Source organism: Leucoraja erinacea, chromosome 7 (genome assembly GCF_028641065.1).
Source record: "Leucoraja erinacea ecotype New England chromosome 7, Leri_hhj_1, whole genome shotgun sequence".
NCBI classification, from domain to species: Eukaryota; Metazoa; Chordata; class Chondrichthyes; order Rajiformes; family Rajidae; genus Leucoraja; species Leucoraja erinaceus.
Window position 1 is genome coordinate 44,434,390 of NC_073383.1, and position 19,869 is coordinate 44,454,258.

The window sequence follows — 19,869 nt, forward strand, 5'->3', positions numbered from 1 at the left end:
CTAGGTTAAACGTGTGTTTCTTCAGATTTAACTGATCCCGTACTGGTAATGGAATTCTCATTAAAATTGATAATTGAGAAATTGGATTCAAAACTTGATAGAATCACACATTAATTTAATTGCTAGTCCTTCCAAAATAATTTGAATTGCTTTTGATTTCAATTATTACTTTATACTATTGGCCTTGCACTGTATCAAAAGTAGTACTTCAATACACTATCTTAAATCGAATTAGTAGAAATTATTGAATTAAAGACTGAAAGGCCTTTTCAGTTTGGGCCGATGTGTCAGATTTTCTTCTTAAGTAATTCATAATTGGTGAGGATAGCATCCATAAAATTAATTTATGCCAATTTGTGTAAATAACATATTGACTAAAAGTTGCACACTTTGAATACATGACGGTGGAAATCAGATGGTGGAACACAAAGTCTTGGGAACTCAGATGATTTGAGAAGTGTAATTAGGTCCAGATCTAGTTATTAATCTACAGTATGACTGTTTAGACAGCTGATGCAGCTGCCAAACTCTCTTTAAGTGGAATATGTGCTGGGCATCCTAAGAATGGGAAAGCATTAATTCTGAATTGCTTGACTCAGATTCAAGAAAAATCGAAACATCAAGTTAGAAAACACAGGCAACAGAGAGCCCTTATGAACAGGGCAAGAAACGATGTCTCCTAAATAATTAGGCTAAGAATTCTTATGGAGCACAGAGTCTGAATCACAAAATATCAACAGTTAGAAAAGTAATGTCAGTGCCAAATCATTTACTGAAGCCAAGATCAAGAGAGGGCAAAATGTTAGAACAAATCAAAAGCGAGAAAAGGAAGAAAGATTAAAGATTGTTTTTGTTCCTTCGCTCCATAGATGCTGCCTCACCCGCTGAGTTTCTCCAGCATTTTTGTCTACCAATGAATTAGATTTCACAGTTATAAAATTTCACTTTTGGTGGCAGAGAGGTATTTTAGTTTAACATTTTTCAATTTCTGATAAGTCCAGTAACTATGTACGGGCCAGAATTTCACAGCCTATATTTATTTTGGAGTGTTTCAGCAAGATAATTCTAAAGTAGTTTTGTATTGATTGAAGGATACAGCATGGAAATAATCCCTTCAGCCCATCGAGTCCAGAATGACCATGGATCACCCATTCACACTAGTTCCGTTATCTAACTTTCGCATCTGCTCCCCATTCACCAGCGGCGTTTTACAGAGGCCAATGAACTTATAAACCTATTCATCTATGGGATGTTGGAGGAAACCTGGGCATCTAGAGGAAACCCATGAGGCGTGGAGAGCGTTCAAAATCCACACAGATAGCATCTGAGGTCAAGAGCAAGCAAAGTAGCCATCTGGCTGGCTGTGGAGCAAGCTAGATTTGCTGATCATTGTATTATGATATGTATTATAATGTGTATTATGATCAGTGTATCTTGAATCTGATATTATAGGAAGGATCGTGGGAAGAGGCAGGGTGTGGCTGCCCACTCTACACCTTTGGATGACGTCAGTTACCAATGTATTGAATTTGAAGAAGAATCCCCTGACCTGAAATGTCACCCATCGTTTTTCTCCAGAGATGCTGCCTGACCCGTTGAGTTACTCCAGCACTTAATGTCACATTAGTATCACCAATTAGTTATTGTGTCACATTGGTATCACCAATGAGTTCTTTTATTGTCGACCACAATTCTCAACTGGTTTTACTCAGGTCAAAATCCTTTAAAAACTGAAGTAAAGCTTTCATAATAAATGACAGATCATGGTAATGGTCTCCATTGGGACACAGTCCATTGTAAATAGGATGCATTACTGCTATTTGATATTGCAGTTTTTGTCCTAGTGATGGGTTTGAATTCGAATACTACATGGTGGTTATCTTGCAGAAACACTCATCACTAAAATAAATACAATTCCGTATAATTATCTGAAATGTCAGTCATTTGAAATGCATACCAGCCAAGGGGAACTCCCCGTCCTTTTCCCTCTCACATAGTCCAACATAAAATATTAAAGCATTATTAAAGAAACATTAAACAATATTAAAGGTCTGAAGAAGGTTCCTGACCCATCTCCTATCCATTTTATCCAGAGATATTGCCTGACGCGCTCCAGCATTTTGTGTCTATCTTCAATATTAACGAATGTGTAAGGTTTTTAGAAATGATGTAAACTCATAAATATAGATTGTCCCATTTTCTATCTGGCAATTCACTGCTGGTAAAATTTAATGCACTTTCAGATATGGATGTGGATCAGACATTGAAAACTGTCCTGTTATATCAGAGAAACTTACCAGTGCCTTACACCAGGCACAACCTGGTCCTAAATTGATGCATTCCTTGCAGGACACTTCTGTTTTTGTGGGATTGCATTTGCCTTGGGATGATTCTGACAAACAAGAAAAATAAATCAGTTTCTATTACTACTGACAACAGTTACAAAAACTCCATGTTAGAAATATGATAATTGACACAGGATTATATTGTATTCCTCCACACCATCATAATGGAACATGTTTTTTATTCATCTTCACGGAGATTGTGATCTCGCCAAGGTTAAGAAGGTCCATAGAAGATCTCTGTCACTGATGGAGGTTCAGTATTCAGAACGTAATAGAAGGTCTCTTATCACCCATGCTCTCCAAGTCTTCTATTTATTATGTTATGGTCATATCTAATTCGCATCCTCCAATGGCTCCCTCCACAGCAGCTGACAATCACTTGATTTATCCAGGAAGATAAATCAAATCTAACTGTATATATCACAATGGAATGGAAAGTAGAAAACAGTGCTGAGAGAGGATGTTGAATGTTACATAGAGCGATGAAGATGGGAAGTGGGTGTGGGAAATTTTTGACCACCTTATCTACCTGCGACTTGGCCAACAAGGAACCATGCACCTGCACTCCTAGATCCCGGGTCGGGGGAACTTTTGTATCTCAGAAAATCTGGTTTTTTTTAGATGTGTTCGGGAAGCACCATCTACATGTCTGGTTGCTGTCAAACTTTGAGAAAGATGGTAAAAGACAGGGGGAGCTAGGCCAAAAGGGTGGGCCTTTTGATTAGATTTGATTCGTGAGGCGATTATTTTGGGAGGAAAATAAGGATTATAACACTTAACTGGAATGATGAGTTGGGCAAACAGTATTCTGTCTTGGTGGGGAATTAATTTCACTCAGTAATTCTGATTGGAATGCCCTAGATATTTTCATGCATGATTCACCTCAGCATGTCTGGCATTCTCCAACTCTTAGTCACACACCCAATGACAATTCAAGTTATGCATTACACAGGTCTTCCGGTAACAAAGTAATATGCAGCTTCTGAGCAAATCCGTTGAGCTTCATTGAATAGTCACAATGCAAGGATTAACTTTGAGATGTCATTTTAAGTATCTGCCATGTAATGTCATCTCGTACACTGCTTCTGCGAACCTCGGTTTTCAATATTTAAGGTAGTAGTAACCGCATCAGGCACCTTGAGGAATGTGCACCTTGGTAGGCACTGCTAAATGGACAAAGAGCCTATTTCCATGTTGTATAATTGTGTGACATTAGGTAATAAAGGGGCATGTTGTTAGGAATGATACTTGTAACATAAAAAAGAGTAGCTGGAAGATTTTAGTTTTCCTGTTTTTTTCACCCATGAAAGTTTCACTCAGGAAATTGTGCATAAAATTCTGTCATTTTCCAGAGCTGTGTTGCTGAGGTACAATAAGACATTAAAGTGAGATTGCATCTGACTTCTCAGGTGGACTTCACAATGCTCACAGTACTATTGGCTCCATGGAAGGAAGCAGAGGGTGATGGTGGAAGGTTGCTTCTCCGACTGGAGGCCTGTGACTAGTGGTGTGCTGAGCCCGTTACTGTTTGTCATCTACATCAATGATTTGGATGAGAACATACAGGGCAAGACTAGCAAGTTTGCTGATGATACAAAAGTGAGTGATTTTACAGATAGCTAAGATGGTTGTGAAAGATTGCAGCAGAATCTGGATCGATTGACCAGATGGGCTGAGGAATGGTTGATGGAGTATAATACAGAGAAGTGTGAGATGTTTTATTTTGTGATGTCTAACAAGGGCAGGACCAACACAGTGAATGGTCGGCCTCTTGGGAGCTTTGTAGAGCAGAGGGATCCAGGAGTGCAGGTGCTTGGTTCCTTGATTGTCGAGTCGCAGGTAGATAAGGTGGTCAAAAAGGCTTTTGGCACATTGGCCTTCATGAGTCAGAGTATTGTGTATAGAAATTGGGAGGTCACATTGCAGTTGCATAAGACGTTGGTGAGGCCGCATTTAGAATATTGTGTTCAGTTCTGGGTACCATGTTATATGAAAGATATTGTCAAGCTTGAAAGGGCTCAGAAAAGATTTACGAGGATGTTGCCAGGACTAGAGGGTGTGAGCTATATGGAGGTTGAGTAGGTTGGGTCCATTTTCCTTGGAGCTCAGGAGGATTAGGGGTAATCTTTTAGAGGTGTACAAAATCATGAGAGGAATAGATCAGGTAGATGCACAGAGTCTCTTGCCCAGAGTAGGGGAATCGAGGACCAGAGGACATACGTTCAAGGTGAAGGGGAAAATATTTAATAGGAATGCGAGGGGTAACTTTTTCACCCAAAGGTTGATGGGTTATGGAACAAGCTGCCAGAAGAAGTAGTTGAGGCTGGGACTATCCCATCGTTTAAGAAACAGTTAGACAGGTACATGGATAGGCCAGGTTTGGTGGGATATGGACCATGCGCAGGCAGGTGAGACTGGTCTAGCTGAGACATGTTGGCCGTTGTGGGCAAGTTGGGCTGAAGGGTCTGTTTCCACACTGTGTCACTCTATGACTCTATTGTGAAGATGAGCAAGGGTATGTTTCCTTTTATTATACCCAATATTTTATACACAACCAAAATCAATCTCTAGAACATGTAATCTGTCCGTTGCCATTTTGTGCAAGCTTGCTATGAAAAAACTAGCTCCTTTCCTTTCCAATGTTTCCAGAAATGAAAGCACTCCAAAATTATTTAATTGACCATTTCCATGCGCTTGTGGCCCCTAAAGAGCACCATATAAATGAAAGCCTGCCTTTCTGCTCCTCAAGTTACATTTCCAAATCCATGTGAATTTCACATTTACTCACCAGCCCATTTTGTTTCGAGTACCAAGGCCAATCCAAACAGAAGGAGGAACCACTTGATCATTTCCTGTAATTTAAAAAGAAAAATAGACACATTATAACCTCCAGTACAACCTGAATATTACATTTTGAGGAAACATATTCATTGGTATAGTTGCACTTTTATTCAGCATTATCCACTGAAGCATATTCCATTTAACTGGATGTGAAGGTTGATGACCGATGGTGCCATGGTTTTCAGAAATAGTTTTGCTTTGTTTCTTATGAAGAGAAGATATCTTTCAACCAGAATTTTCTTATCATTCTCCTCCTCACAGTTTGCTACAGCTCTTGTGTTGTTTCAAGTGCTGATTTGGATCTTGTGACCTATGCACCCAAGACAAACCTGCAAAGGTGAAAAAACTCATCTTTTTACCAGTGTTTCGAATAGTTGCCAATGTATCCAGTCTTGGGTTTGGGTGGCAGGTATGTTATCTATTGAGAATCCTAGGTTGCACCGGGTTACAATGTTCCTTCTAGACTTTCGTTGCGTCTCATATGAGACTTTCAATTCTAGGTTGGGAGAGTAGAAGTTTGACATTATCGTGATGTCGCTGCACCAGTCCTGGTTGGTATAGGGTGATTTCACCAAAGGTCAAATGAGCGTAGATCCCCCCTCACGTGACCGAAAATTTTAACTGGAGGACATCTCTCAGTTTGGTACATGTAAGTGAATGGGGAAACACACACTTTCCCACCCGTTAAAAACATGGAAAACGGACGATTTCTGAGCTGAAATTTTCTGTGCTAGTCGGGGTGACCGTGAAGCGCAGTGACCTAAATTTTCAGGCAAACAAAAAGATAGAAAGTGAGGTAATTACAAGAGGGAACTGAAGGAAGAAAGCGGCGGAAGTGAACAGCTGACATTTGCCGTGGAGATTTTAAGATCCAAAATATCGGGAATTATCGCGTTTGCTCGCTGAATTTCATCAAAAGTAAGGCATTATTAACTTACTTTTGATGAAATTCAGCGAGCAAACGCGATAATTCCTGATATTTTGGATCTTAAAATCTCCACGGCAAATGTCAGCTGTTCATTTCCGCCGCTTTCTACCTTCAGTTCCCTCTTGTAATTACCTCACTTTCTATCTTTTTTTTTGCCTGAAAATTTAGGTCGCTGTGCTTCACGGTCACCCCGACTAGCACAGAAAATTTCAGCTCAAAAATCGGCCGTTTTCCATGTTTTTAACGGGTGGGAAAGTGCGTGTTTCCCCATTCACTTACATGTACCAAACTGAGAGATGTCCTCCAGTTAAAATTTTCGGTCACGTGAGGGGGGATCTACGCTCATTTGACCTTTGGTGAAATCACCCTATAGAAGCATATTCTACCGCCTCTTGATTTCCCCGATGCCTCTACTCTGCGAAGTTGGAAGCCAGCCAGTTGCAGCTCGCTGTCCGGGGTCGACTCACAAAGCCAGGTCTCGGTGAAGCACAGGGCAGCGGCAAGGGAGAAGTCCTTGTTTGTCCAGCACAGGAGTTGCAGTTCGTCCACTTTGTTCTTGAGAGAACGTACGTTTGCCAGGAATATGGGTCGACTCACAAAGCCGGGTCCTCCTCCGTCTAAAGACCTTGAACGCCGCCACAGCCCCGCCGACGAGTATGTCCAAATAATCCAGTGAGTGAGAGAAATCCGGAACGATGTTTGGAGGTCTGTAGGTCCGATGTTAATGAGTACCTCTCACATGAAAGTGATCTTTGTAGAATTTTCACAGACGACACAAACGAACAAACACATACAAAACAGCAAGGAGCAGTACACCGTGGCAGCCATCGTCGGCGCAAGCAGCAGCCAGCAGCTGATAAATATACAATGGAGATCATATGATTGAATTACTTCATTCATGCGCAAGCTGGAGCATGATATGCAGAAACACAAGTAGGTAGATCAACCATTGTAGTGCCAAGTCTGTAGTGGTTCAGTTTTGAGGTGAGGTTGTGGTTTGGCTTGTGCAGGGTGGTTCCAGAACCCGAGGGTTGATGGGATGATGCTGTCCGTGAATCTGGAGGTAACAGTTCTCAGAGTCCTGCACCTTCTCTCTGATGGTGGCAGCAAGATGAGATTGTGGCCCAGGTGATGTGAATCTTTGAGGATATTAGCTTCATTCTTGGGTCAATGCTTTCTCTAGTCCCCTTTAGTGGTCGGGAGGCCAGTACCGGTGATGGACCAGGCAATGTCCACCACTTTCTTCAGCCTCCTTTGTTTTTGAGCGTGCAGCATAGGATAACTTTTTCTTGTTCACGTTGATTCCCCTGTGCCCGTGGAGTTGCAGCAAGTAAGAATTTCATGATTCTGGTTCATATCTGGTGTTGGTGACAAATAAACACTCTTGACTGGGTCAGGCAGCATCCCTGGAGAACATGGATAAGTGATGTTTCAGTCTGAAGAAAGGTTCCAAATCGAAAAGTCACCCATCCATGTTCTGCAGGAGCAAGGCCAGTTGGAGAGCGAAGCGGGGACTAGACACCCACGGGGCACAAAGACGAGAGGGACATTGGTTCACCGGTTGATCCACATATCCAAGATAGGTGTTTAAGAGGGAACTGCAGATGCTGGAGAATAAAAAAGCTGGAGAAACTCAGCGGGTGCAGCAGCATCTATGGAGCGAAGGAAATAGGCAACGTTTCGGGCCGAAACCCTTCTTCAGACGAAGAGGGTTTTGGCCCGAAACGTTGCCTATTTCCTTCGCTCCATAGATGCTGCTGCACCCGCTGAGTTTCTCCAGCTTTTTTGTGTAATGTCCAAGATAGGTGATGGCTGGAAGCCTGCAACAGCCTGGGGCTTGCCTGGACCGGAAACCGCTAATCTTACCGAGTGCGTGGACTGGACTTTGCAAATGGCGCCATAACCTTGCCACCTTGCATGCTGGCTCAGTAGACTATTTTTGTACACTTTACTAATCGAGGATGTGCCTAGGCATGCCTATACTTTACTGGACAGTATGTAAGAAAAATCTTTCACTGTGGGTTTGCACACGAGACAATAAAAGCACCTTTGCCCTTTGCCCTTTGCCCTTTGCCCTTTGACTCTGGTTTAGTTTATAAGCTGCAATTGAGGAAATTGACAAGAGTCAAGAGAGAGAGTCAAGAGTGTTTTATTATCATAAGTCCCAAAACGGAACAATGAAGTCCTTACTTCCAGCAGTACAACAGATCTGTAAACATGGCATTCAGTGGACAACATAATAAACAACAAAATAAGTTGAATTTATAAAAAGGAACTAACAATATATCGCAAAGACAAGTACAGTGCCCCCAATTCCCGAATGTAACCAAGGCAGCTTGTAGTTCAGAGTTTAGTTGGAGTTCCTAGTGTTCAATAGCCTGGTGGTTGTTGAGAAGAAGCTGATCAAAAACCTCGATGTTGCAGTTTCAGACTCCTGTACCATTTTTCTGGCTCCTATGCCCTCTTCCCAATGGCAGGAGTAGAATGAGAGAATGAGAGTGCTACCAAATAAAGTCATTTTTTTTGGATTTACAGATTCAAACTGGTATTTTGGGCAACTGCAAGATTTTGTCAGAGAGAGGAAGCTATATTTTCTCCTTTCTGCTTACTACTTCTTCATTGTGGGCATAAAGGAAATTACCTTATCACAAATCCATTGCTGAAATAGCACAAGGAAGTGATGAATTTGAGCTTGATATTCCCTAAAGCCACATCCTGATTGCGGAAGCTGCTTCTCCTGGCTACTGTTTGGAGAGAAATAAGCAGTGGAGCGATTCCACTGGCCAGGAGATTCCACTGACCAGGAGATATCGAATCACCAAACACCATTCCATTTCCAAGCTGAAATAAACAGATCTTAGTATCTTTTTTGCAACGTATCCTGTTGCACAGCACAACTGCATGTAACTCTTCCGTTACAGTCAGAGGACCAAAATCAATGAGCAAAAAACAGACTGCTGGAGGAACTCAGCAGGACAGAAGAGTCCCATCCCTGAAACGTTGTCAGGCCATTTCCCTCCACACATGCTGCCTGATGCCGTGTTCCTTCAGCAGTTTGCTTTTTGTCATTGCCTCCTGCATGTGCAGTCTCTTGTGTTTCCATGGAACCAAAGCCAAAGGTAGCAATGGAGGCCATAACCCTACTTTCCTGTCCCACCTCTCCCCCACTGCACTATTGACACTTTCTGTCAAAATGTATGCACTCCTGGAAAGAAGTATTAATTGTATAGAATAGAATCCCGTAGCAATATGACTGGTTATTTGTTACTGTTATAGACTAGCATCTGAACATAAACTGAGAACTGTCCTCTGAGTCACCAAACCACTGTCACAACCGGTTCCTTCACCCGCTGAGACCTTGGGTGGTATGTAGCAACTGGCCTGGTGCGAGTCTCCAACGCGCACGCGTGCATACACACGCACACACACGTACAAGCACATGCAAACACAAGCACTCGCAAACAGGTGCACCAACACATGCACGCGTGTGCACACACACATGCGCACACAGACATACATACACACGCACACAGACACATGCGCACAGATGCACACGCACACGCTAAAGGACAGCAAACCGCAGAGGAAAGCCTGCTGATTTTGTCCACTTGTTTTTAATGTATTTCCTGTAAAATTGTTTTCGGTGTCAAACCATAAGGTGGAAAAGGTGTTAACAGTCCTTTTCTTTACTATCTAACCAATGATCGTCAAATGTTAGAGCAGCCTATAATTTCTTGCTGGCTATAGTTTCTTGCAAAAATAACACATTTGTCCACATTTAAAAGGGTGTGGTCATGCATTGATATTGCAACTCGGCTTGTTGGTAAATGATGACTTCCTGTTTTCAGTTAAAATGTTTAAAAGTAATTTACATTGCACCAAAAGATCATAAATTTATTGTACATTGTTAATTAATAAATCAAATTGACGCAGCAATAATCAGTTCACACCATGTGAAATGGTGTATTTCCCTTTACAGGATCGTGTATTTTACAACCCAAACTAGGCTATTCTGCATGTCAGACCTGTGCTAGCATTCCAGTGGAATGGAGCATTACATTCCCATTTCCTTTGCTTCTTACCCAACTTTTCATAGTAGTTTTCAGTGATTTATTCACCTGCTTGCCATGTTTCCATTTCCATTATGGTTTATGGAAGGATACTTCAACATTAAACAAGCCAAAATCCAATGTGAGATAGCCATTGAATCACACAGCACAGAAACATGCCCTTCAGCTCACTGTGGTAGTGCTGGCCTGGCCTTCACACCTACAGTAAATTAAGCACATCTATTTCCCAGCCTAAGACCCAAGTCTTCTACGCTATGATGTTTCAAGTGCGTGACTCAATATTACTTAAATATATAATATGTATCTGGCTTCCCCATCATGGGATCCAATGGAATCAAGATTTCATACATCTTCTGGGTGAAGAGGTGCTCAATTCCTCTAAAATCCAACCTGTTGCTTTCAGGTTACAGCCAGTCGTTATAGGGAAATGATCTTATTATCCACTCAATAGATGCCCTACACACTGTAGCTTTGTATACCTTCATCAGAGCATTCATCTCCACTGTTATGGCAATCGAAACTGCACACTGTATTCCAGCTATGTCTTGTTATTATGTTCCATATGCCTTCATATGGAATATAAGACTTAAAGCAAGACTCCAGTCTGAAAAGACTGGACGCTTTCCCACCCACCCCTCTCCAATCACCACTTCACACCCAATGACCCATTCCCTCTGTGCTGCACAACATCACTTTTCTATAATCAACAATAAAAAATAGAGGAGGTGGAGAGGCTGTTCAGAAGACAGAAAAGCTTGAAATCTCCAGGACCGGACGATGTTTCCCCCTCTACTCTCAAGCTCTGTGCTGAACAACTGGCATTGGTCTACACAGACATTTTCAACCAGTCCCTGAAAACCTATACTGTCCCTGCCTGCTTCAAAGTCTCCACTAATTACCCTGTATCTAAAAAGGCAAGGATTACCTGTCTTAGTGACTACAGGCTGGTCGCACTGACCTCTGTAGTCATGAAGACCCTTGAAAGGTTTGTGCTGGCCAAGCTGAAAGATATCACAAAACCCCTGCTGGACCCTCTGCAGTTTGCATATCATGTCAATAGATCTGTGGATGACGCAGACAACCTGGGCCTGCACTTCATCCTCCAGCACCTAAACCGCCAGGGGAACTATGCACGGAGTTCTCAAGAAGGAACTGCAGATGCTGGAAGATCAAAGATACACAAAAATGCTGGAGAAACTCAGCGGGTGCAGCAGCATCTATGGTGCGAAGGAAATAGGTAACGTTTCGGGCCGAAACCCTTCTTCAGACTGATGGGGGGTGAGGGGGAGAAGGAAGGACATTCTCCTCCCCTTCCTTAACCCTCGAGCTGTCTCCTCCCATCCCCCCGCCCTCAGGCTCCTCCTCCTCCGTTTTTCCTTCCTTCTCCCCCCCACCCCCCATCAGTCTGAAGAAGGGTTTCGGCCCGAAACGTCGCCTATTTCCTTTGAACTATGCACGGATTTTGTTTGTGGATTTTAGCTCTGCATTCAATATCATTGTGCCAGAGCTACTACACTACAAACTTTCCGAGTTGACTGTGCCTGAACCCCTCAGTCGATGGATCACCAGCTTCCTGACAGACAGGAAGCAGCGTGTGAGGCTGGGAAAGCACATCTCGGACCCGCAAACCCTCAGCATAGGAGCACCGCAAGGCTGCGTAATCTCACCTCTCCTCAACTCTCTCTACACCAATGACTGCACCTGCACTGACTCCTCCGTCAAGCTTCTCAAGTTTGCGGATGACACAACCCTGAATGGACTGAAGATACCAAGGCAGAACAAAGTTGGCAAGCCATAGGTGGAAACAGGTAAGGGGGTTTTGACTGGCAGGTGGGTGGACAGAGATGAAAAGGAGACAGAAGTGTGACAATACATGATAAAACGGAGACAAAAGGGTGTTAGATATGGAGAGAAGAAGAATGAAAGAGGATTGAAATGTAAATCCAGAGGAAAGGATTTAGGTGGGAGGAGAAGGGGGGGGGGGGTGGAATTGAGGGTGGGCACTGGTTGTTTTGGCTACAGGAAAGAGAGAGGGGGAAGAAGTGAAGAAAAATGGGGGCAGGTTTGTTAACAAAAATTGGGGAATTTTATGTTCAAACCATTGGATTATAGGCTATCGTACCAGAATATAAGGTTTCCATCTTGCATGTGACCTCACTGTGGCACTCATCTGCCAATCAAAAATCCCCCTGATCTGTATCCTGATCTGTATAATGGGGGCGGGACAGAGTTTGTCCCACCCCCATTTCATTTTTGCACTTTTCTATGTCCCCAGTCTGAAGAAAGGTTCATAAACAGAAGTGTCTTGACCCGAAACGTCACTCATTCCTTCTCTGCAGAAATGCTGCCTATCCTGCTGAGTTATTGTGGCATTTTGTGTCTATCTTCAATTTAAACCAGCATCCTTCCTACACATTTTATACTCTTTGATTGCATATGTTTTCAAACTTTTTCAATACCACTCTTTTCTCTTTATTGATATTGCGTACCACCCAGGGTTCCTTCCATCCTTCACCATGTTGGGAATATGCTGCTCTTGAATCTCACTATTTCATTTTTGAATGTCTCCCACTGGCTGCCTGTATAGTTACCACAAGTAGTTGCTACCAGTCTCCCTCTGCCAGGCCCTGTCATGTTAGACTGAAATCCGCCTCACCCCTTTTCAGATCATTAATCTAACCCTGTCTTTCTACATAACAGACCTAAAACCCACAGTTATAGTTACTCTGTCTGAACCATTCTCCCACTAACACTGTACTTCTAATCACTCTTTCTATTTGCGCAACCATATACCTAAATATTAGATCCAGTTCCATCCCTTCTCCAGAAGGACCATCAAAGTACTGACCCAAACATTTCTGTCCCCACATGGCCTTCACAACTAATGCCTGGAAATTTGAAACTTCCAACTAATATAATCCTATTAATTGTGCACCTTTGTGGGATTTGCTTAACTCTGACTGTGTGTCTTTACAATACATTACAATTTATTTGTCACTTGAACCTCATAGAGGCTCAAATGAAATGTTGTTTCTGCAGTCATACACACAAGAAAAAAAGACCCAAGACACAACACAATTTACACAGACATCCATCACAGCGCATCTCCTCGCTGTGATGGAAGGCAAAAAAATGTATCTCTCCCCTGCACTCCCCATTCCCCTCCTGATGTCAGAGTCAAAGCCCCCGGCGGGCGATGGCAATTGTCCCGCGGCCATTAACGCCGCGCCGGGCGACGCAAGGCCGCGCTCCGGGTCTTGTTGTTGCTACACTTACAACAAGACAATCAACCACTTTTATTTCTAAGCTCCATATACATGGACTTTTTCTAACGACCTTCTGAGAAGTTCTCTGTCTTTATTTATCTAACTTATTGAACCAATTGAATAATATTGCAATGCTCCTCCTGATTGTTACAATCCACCCTCCTCCCCTCCCTGCCTGAAGATTTGACACCCTGAAACTTTATGTTGCCAGCCCTGCCCATCTTTCATACCATCTCCGTGATAGCAAAAGCATCAAAGTATTGGGCAAAAAGGCATGTCATGTGTGGTTTGAAGAGCAAAAACTTGTAGTTTACAATGACAACATTGAAAAGTTGAGGAAAAACTAGGTGTACAGAGTTGCTTATTGGTTACAATCTGAGGAGTATGATGATGCTACTGATTATGATATGCCAATGTACCAGCTAGCAACTGATCTTCTCCATAAAGACTTGGTCTATTGCTAGATATTGTAATGTATTTACCTGTCTGTTACGGACTTACAGCATATAATACAATAATATTAAAGTTTTAATCTGGAGAATATCACGTTTTTGAATTTTCAAGGCAGTCTGGGTGTTTATTACTATTTCCGTCACAACGGTCAATTTTGTAATTAGCTACAATTAGGTAACTAACTAATTATATGTTTTAATTTCAGGTCATCCAAGTAAGATGTTTTATATTTGTTGCAGGATGCTTCAATCTATAATAACTGAAAATTTCATTCAGTTCTCTTAATTTTTAAGAACGTTATGGGCTTTTGACTGTCCTCGATCACAGCTTTTGTGTTAAGTCAATGGAAAAGCAATAAGGAACAAGATGCTAATTCCCGAGTTTGAAAATGGCCATAACTTTTTTAATACTGAAGATATGAAAGTGAATTAGGTGTCAAATTAAACTTCTTTTTATGCTTTATCTGATGGGATAAATTGCAGGGTTGATTTTTAAAATCGCAAAATTTTGTAACATTGCTAAGCTTAGTTTTCCTATTTTTCTCAGTTCCTCACTCTGTTCCTACCCTGTGCCACACTTCCCTCCTAAATTAGTTTTATTCCTTCCCTAGAGCTTGAGCAACCTCCCTCTCCCTCTCAAGGATATGGGGCATGTTTAGATGCAAGCTTTCTGACGTTTGTACATCCTACCTTCTCCAGAAACAATTGATTGTTCCAGAAATCTAAAGCCTTCCTCCCCACACCATCCTTGCATTCATCCGATCAGTCTTCCTATTCCTATACTCGCTTGCACATAGCTGCAGATGCAATCCAGAGATTGTAATCTTGTTTTTAATCTGATACCTAGCTCCAAAATTTCAACTTGCAGTATCTCATCCCTCATTGTACCTGTTTTGTTTGTTTCAATGTGAGCCATACTTTCTGATTGTTTATGAATGCCCAGAAACAACTTTGACCTGGCATCTCTATAGTACATATCAATCCCCCTCAGGATTGAGTTACACAACACTATTGCTCGTGGGCTCTTACTTGTCGCTCCTTGTGCAGCTGAGCCAGTCATAGTGCACTAAACCTGCCTCTGGCTGCACCCTTCAGAGTCACATTCACCGTAGTTTTCTAATCTGTGGAAAAACTGTGTGAAGTGAGATGCACTTTGACGCTTACCTGACTACCTACCTGCCTCCCTTCCTCTGCTTGGTGGTTTCCTATTTGCTCTCAAACTGCATTTCCTTGTGTTGTGGGAGGACACCCCTACATTAACACTACCCATGTAACTCAGCCTCCTGGACGCAGCTGGTGCTCAAGGTCCAAAAACTGACACTCAAGCTGGTCCAACATGCGGCACTTTCAATTTGACAGGGTCTCGACCTGAAACGTCCCCTATTCCTTCTCTGTCTGCCTGTCCCGCTGAGTTACTCCAGCATTTTGTGTCTGCTTTCAATTTGACTCCTAGATACCCCTTGAAATCAAAGAATATCCATCACACTTTTAATTATACTGTCTTTCGTTTAAATTAATAAGCTATTTTTCTCACCTGGACTTATTCACCGGTTTTTGAATCATGCAGTCACCTCCAATGTTGCTGCTAGTCTCTGCGAGGTGGTGCACTCTCACAGGTAGATCCTTCTACCCTCGGGGCCACTGCTGTCTGCAGGTCTCGGCGCAGCCGCCTGCTCAAATAATATACAGGTCGCTGCCTCCTGAGTTCTAACAAGTCAATCTCCCTTTCTCTCTCTCTCTCTGTTACCACTGACCTCAAGGGTATGTACTAATCTTACGTACTGCCCAAAGAAAGCAGATTTCCCCTATTTATCGCATGAAAGCTCTTCATAACTTTGAACAGATCTTTCTGATGCCCTTTGACCTCTTGTGGTGTGCTTCAACTTTTAAGAGTAAAACCATGACTTCCTAAACTAACAGCATCTGGGCACACGACGACGGAAGGGAACTAACTGTTCTGCATGAGAACGGCAGCTTGATGAAGAAAAACCAAGGACTGAAATTGAGAAACAGAACCGCATGGTTTAGTGAGTTAAATCCCTTCGTAATTACATTTTTCAACCAAAAACTCTTGTTTGTTGGAGTGCGAATGAGTAAAAACATTTCCAGTAAAGGAAGTGAGATTGAATCTGGTATTTTCAAAGACTCATTGAATCTTGCAACACAGAAACAAGATCTTTGGGCCAACATTTCCTGCCACTATCTAATTTCCTATGCAACAATCTAATATTTAACATTTTTGTTAAGCCTCCATTGATTATAAATAAAATGATGTTCCATAATGTTTAAGATAGTAGACCATGCCCATTAAGTCACAGCTATTTCCTCTTTCTCCTAAAATTCAAAATGATTGGAAATCCAATGATTCTCCGGCATGTCCACAGAAGAATATAACATGTTGAACAATAACTATGAATAGCTTTGAAATATAATCACCAAACAAAATGGCACCGATGCACGACATGGTTTATATAGGACTTACATTTGCAAATGTCACATATGATGAACATTCCATCTTTAATAGCAAATCAATGAAATGTTCAGAGACAGCTAGATGAAATGAAGTCAGGAGTAGGAATTGCCATTTAACAAGAATTATAGGAACAAAGGGATATTTTAGAGAGCAGGAAAATGGTGTCCCTAAAGAAGTTTTACTGATGTTAACTTACAAATTACTGATGTTTTTAACATCAATCTCTCGTTGCTTGTAAATACAATCCTGTTTTATTGTAAAGATAAGTCAGTTTTATGTGAAATTGCAATTATGCAATGTGCATTTCAAAATCATTAACATGATCCTTGTTGACAAAAGATTGGCAAACACAGGACGCTGCAAATATCTAGAAGCAGCAGCACTGCAGAGTTGAAAGTAATATTTGCACTGCGTGAAGCAATTTTGGACATATTTCAGGATATCTTAAGCCCATAACTTACATTGCATTTTCATATTTTCTTTCTCAATATCATTGTTTTCCACTAATAACAACTTACCCTTATAATGTCCAGAGGAGGATAATATGCAATATTCAATGGTGATCTTTCCAAACAAGTTGATCTGAATAATGATGGTTTCCTTCACTCACTGTGGATGGGTTTTTACCAACACAGGGTTTACTTAAAGAGCCAAACACATTACTGGAGTCAGTCAGATTGCCGTAGGACACGCTCCATGCACAACAGCTTATTCCGCACACTGCTCACACTACAACTGGAATCACAATCAGATCGCTGTACAACACACTACACACCCACAGCTCACAACTCAGACTCCAGCGAGGGTCACAGTCATGATACACACTCTCTGCTCTCATTGTATGCTACTCACACTAAGGACTGACTATTCCACACATTGTCACAAGCTTTGTTTTCACCAAATCTTGCCTTCCTGTGCCCACTTGCCTAAACCTAACACTTCTCGTTATAGATGACAAGGCACATCAGAAACCCACAGGAACCACATCGCAGTCGGCATACAGGGGTCAACTCCTAACAGGTTATCCATCCAGAAATTGTTCTAAACTGAATTTCTTGTTGGAGCATTTCTGCTCAAGCTACCCTTTCACCGAATGGTCCTCAATCACATCGGGAACCACAAGCATGCTGGGCTTCATTCATTCAATCTTCCAGCCGCAGGCTCATTCTACACCAGAGCTACAAGTACGAGATTGATCCCTGGGATGGCGGGACTGTCATATGAGGAAAGATTGAAAAGACTAGGCTTGTATTCACTGGAGTTTAGAAGGATGAGGGGAGGTTCTTACAGAAACATATAAAATTATAAAAGGACTGGACAAGCTAGATGCAGGAAAAATAGTCCCAATGTTGGGCGAGTCCAGAACCAGGGGCCACAGTCTTAGAATAAAGGGGAGAGTATTTAAGACCAAGGTGAGAAAAAACGTTTTCACCCAGAGAGTTGTGAATTTATGGAATTCCCTGCCACAGAGGGCAGTGGAGGCCGTCACTGGATGGATTTAAGAGAGAGTTAGATAGAGCTCTAGGGTCTAGTGGAGTCAAGGGATATGGGGAGAAGGCAGGCACAGGTTATTGATAGGGGACGATCAGCCATGACCACAATGAATGGCGGTGCTGGCTCGAAGGGCCAAATGGCCTCCTCCTGCACCTATTTTCTATGTTTCTAAAGAGCGAGACACACACACGAGGGGAACTAGAGGGGAAGGGGTTGGGGGTGCAATGGGGACTCACAGTGAGCGCTGGTCGCTTCGCTGGTCGTTCTTCATCCGCATGGCTTGTGGACTCAGCCCCGCCTCCGGGGATTTTATTCTACTCGCCCCGCCCGTTGATTAACAGCAAAGATTAACAGCGGGTGCCTGAAGTGGCGTTACCTTCATGGTGATAGACCGGCGAGAAGACCAATCTGCTGATCTCATGATTTTTTAAACCTTCATACCTCTTATAATCTTTCACCGATCGGAACAAAACATGGTGCGCTTGGAGCAGAGGAGAACGGTGAGTAAGGTGGCGAGTAATCCTTGCGATATAGGGGAGTGTTTTTGCGCAAATTTAAATACAACGCAGACCGGAAGTGGTCAAGATGAGAGTTTTAGTAATATACTAGACCAAGTGCAGACCCGTTGGGTCTGCTCCCCCAACGCAGCCGTTCCTTACCCGTAGCCCCCACGGGAGACATGATCCTCCAACTCAAGCGGCTCAGGAATCAGCAGTGTGGCTGTTTTTAAATGGCGTCTTTGAGGCGAGATGCGGGCGCCAGCAGCCGTTATGGTCGCTGGCCAGCAGGAGGCGACAAAATGAGTGAGTGGGAGGGGAAGGATTTTATTAAAAATGTGTACATAAACACGACAAAATTTAATGAGGAGTGGATACTTGGAATGAAAAGTAAAATCTCTACCGAAATGGAAAAAACCTCGGCGTTTCTGGGTCTGACGTTGGCGTAGCAGCGAATCAAAGGCTGGCAGCCACAGTCAGAAACACACACAGCCAGCCAGCCAGCCAGACACAGAGTTTTATATATATAGAGAGAGATAGATAGATAGAGATGTGCATATGGATATATTTAGCTGATGTTTAAATCTAAAAAAAATTGAAAAATTCTATTGTTGTTCAAAAAATTATTTTTTCCTTTTAAGTTTCACATAGTTTAGTTTAGTTTAGAGCGAGTGGAAAAACAGGCCCTTCAGCCCACCAAGTCAATGCCAACCAACGATCCTCGCACACTAACGCCATCGTACACACACTACGGACAATTTACAGTTTTATTGAAGCCAATTAGCCTACAAATCTGTACGTCTTTGGAGCGTGGTAGGAAACCGGAATACCTGGAGAAAACCCACGCGGTCATAGGGAGAATGTACAAACTCTATACAGACAGCACCTTTAGTCAGGATCGAACCGGGTTCTCTGGCACTGTAAGGCAGCTACTCTACCATTGCGCCACCGTGTCGCTTCATAGTTGTTCTATGAAATGTGTGAAATTAGTTATTTTGCACAGTAATTGTTAATCTGAACAAATCGTGGACTGTTTGGGTACCGCATAATAGGCTGCTCTGAAAGGTAAGGTCACATGGGATCCAGGGAGTGATAGCAATTGGCTTTATAGTAAGAAGCAAAGGGTGAAGTGTTGGATAAATGATAATGGGGAATAAAGAAATGGCAGAGGAATTGAATAACTTTTTTTGCATCAGTCTTCACAATAGAAGGCACCTGCCAAGAGAGTCAGGGGGTGGAAGTTAGTGGAGTGGCTATTACTAAGGAGAGGTACTTTGGAAGCTGAGATCTGAAGGTGGATAGGTCACCTGGACCGGATGCACTGCTCTCCAGGGTTCTGAAAGAGGTGGCTTTAGAGATTGTGGAGGCATTAGTAGTGATATTTCAAGAATCACTAGAGTCAAGAGTAGTTCCAGATGATTGGATATTTGCAAATATTACCCCGCTGCACAAGTAGGAAGCACAGCAGGAAGCAAGTAGGAAGCTATCGGCCGGTTAGCCTGA

At 42.5% G+C, this 19,869-nt stretch overlaps 1 protein-coding gene across 2 annotated transcripts in view; it reads right to left on the reverse strand.

Annotated features, from left to right (window-relative positions):
- itgb2 (integrin, beta 2) overlaps window positions 1–19,869 on the reverse strand; it is a 96,561-nt gene that overhangs the window by 47,479 nt on the left and 29,213 nt on the right. For both annotated transcript variants that reach the window (XM_055638425.1, XM_055638424.1), the window contains exons 2-3: window positions 5,134–5,197; window positions 2,298–2,392 (exon numbers count right to left, since the gene is read on the reverse strand). In XM_055638425.1, the coding sequence (XP_055494400.1) occupies window positions 2,298–2,392; window positions 5,134–5,194 (156 nt within the window). In that variant the 5' untranslated portion in view covers window positions 5,195–5,197. The remainder of the gene's footprint in view (window positions 1–2,297; window positions 2,393–5,133; window positions 5,198–19,869) is intronic.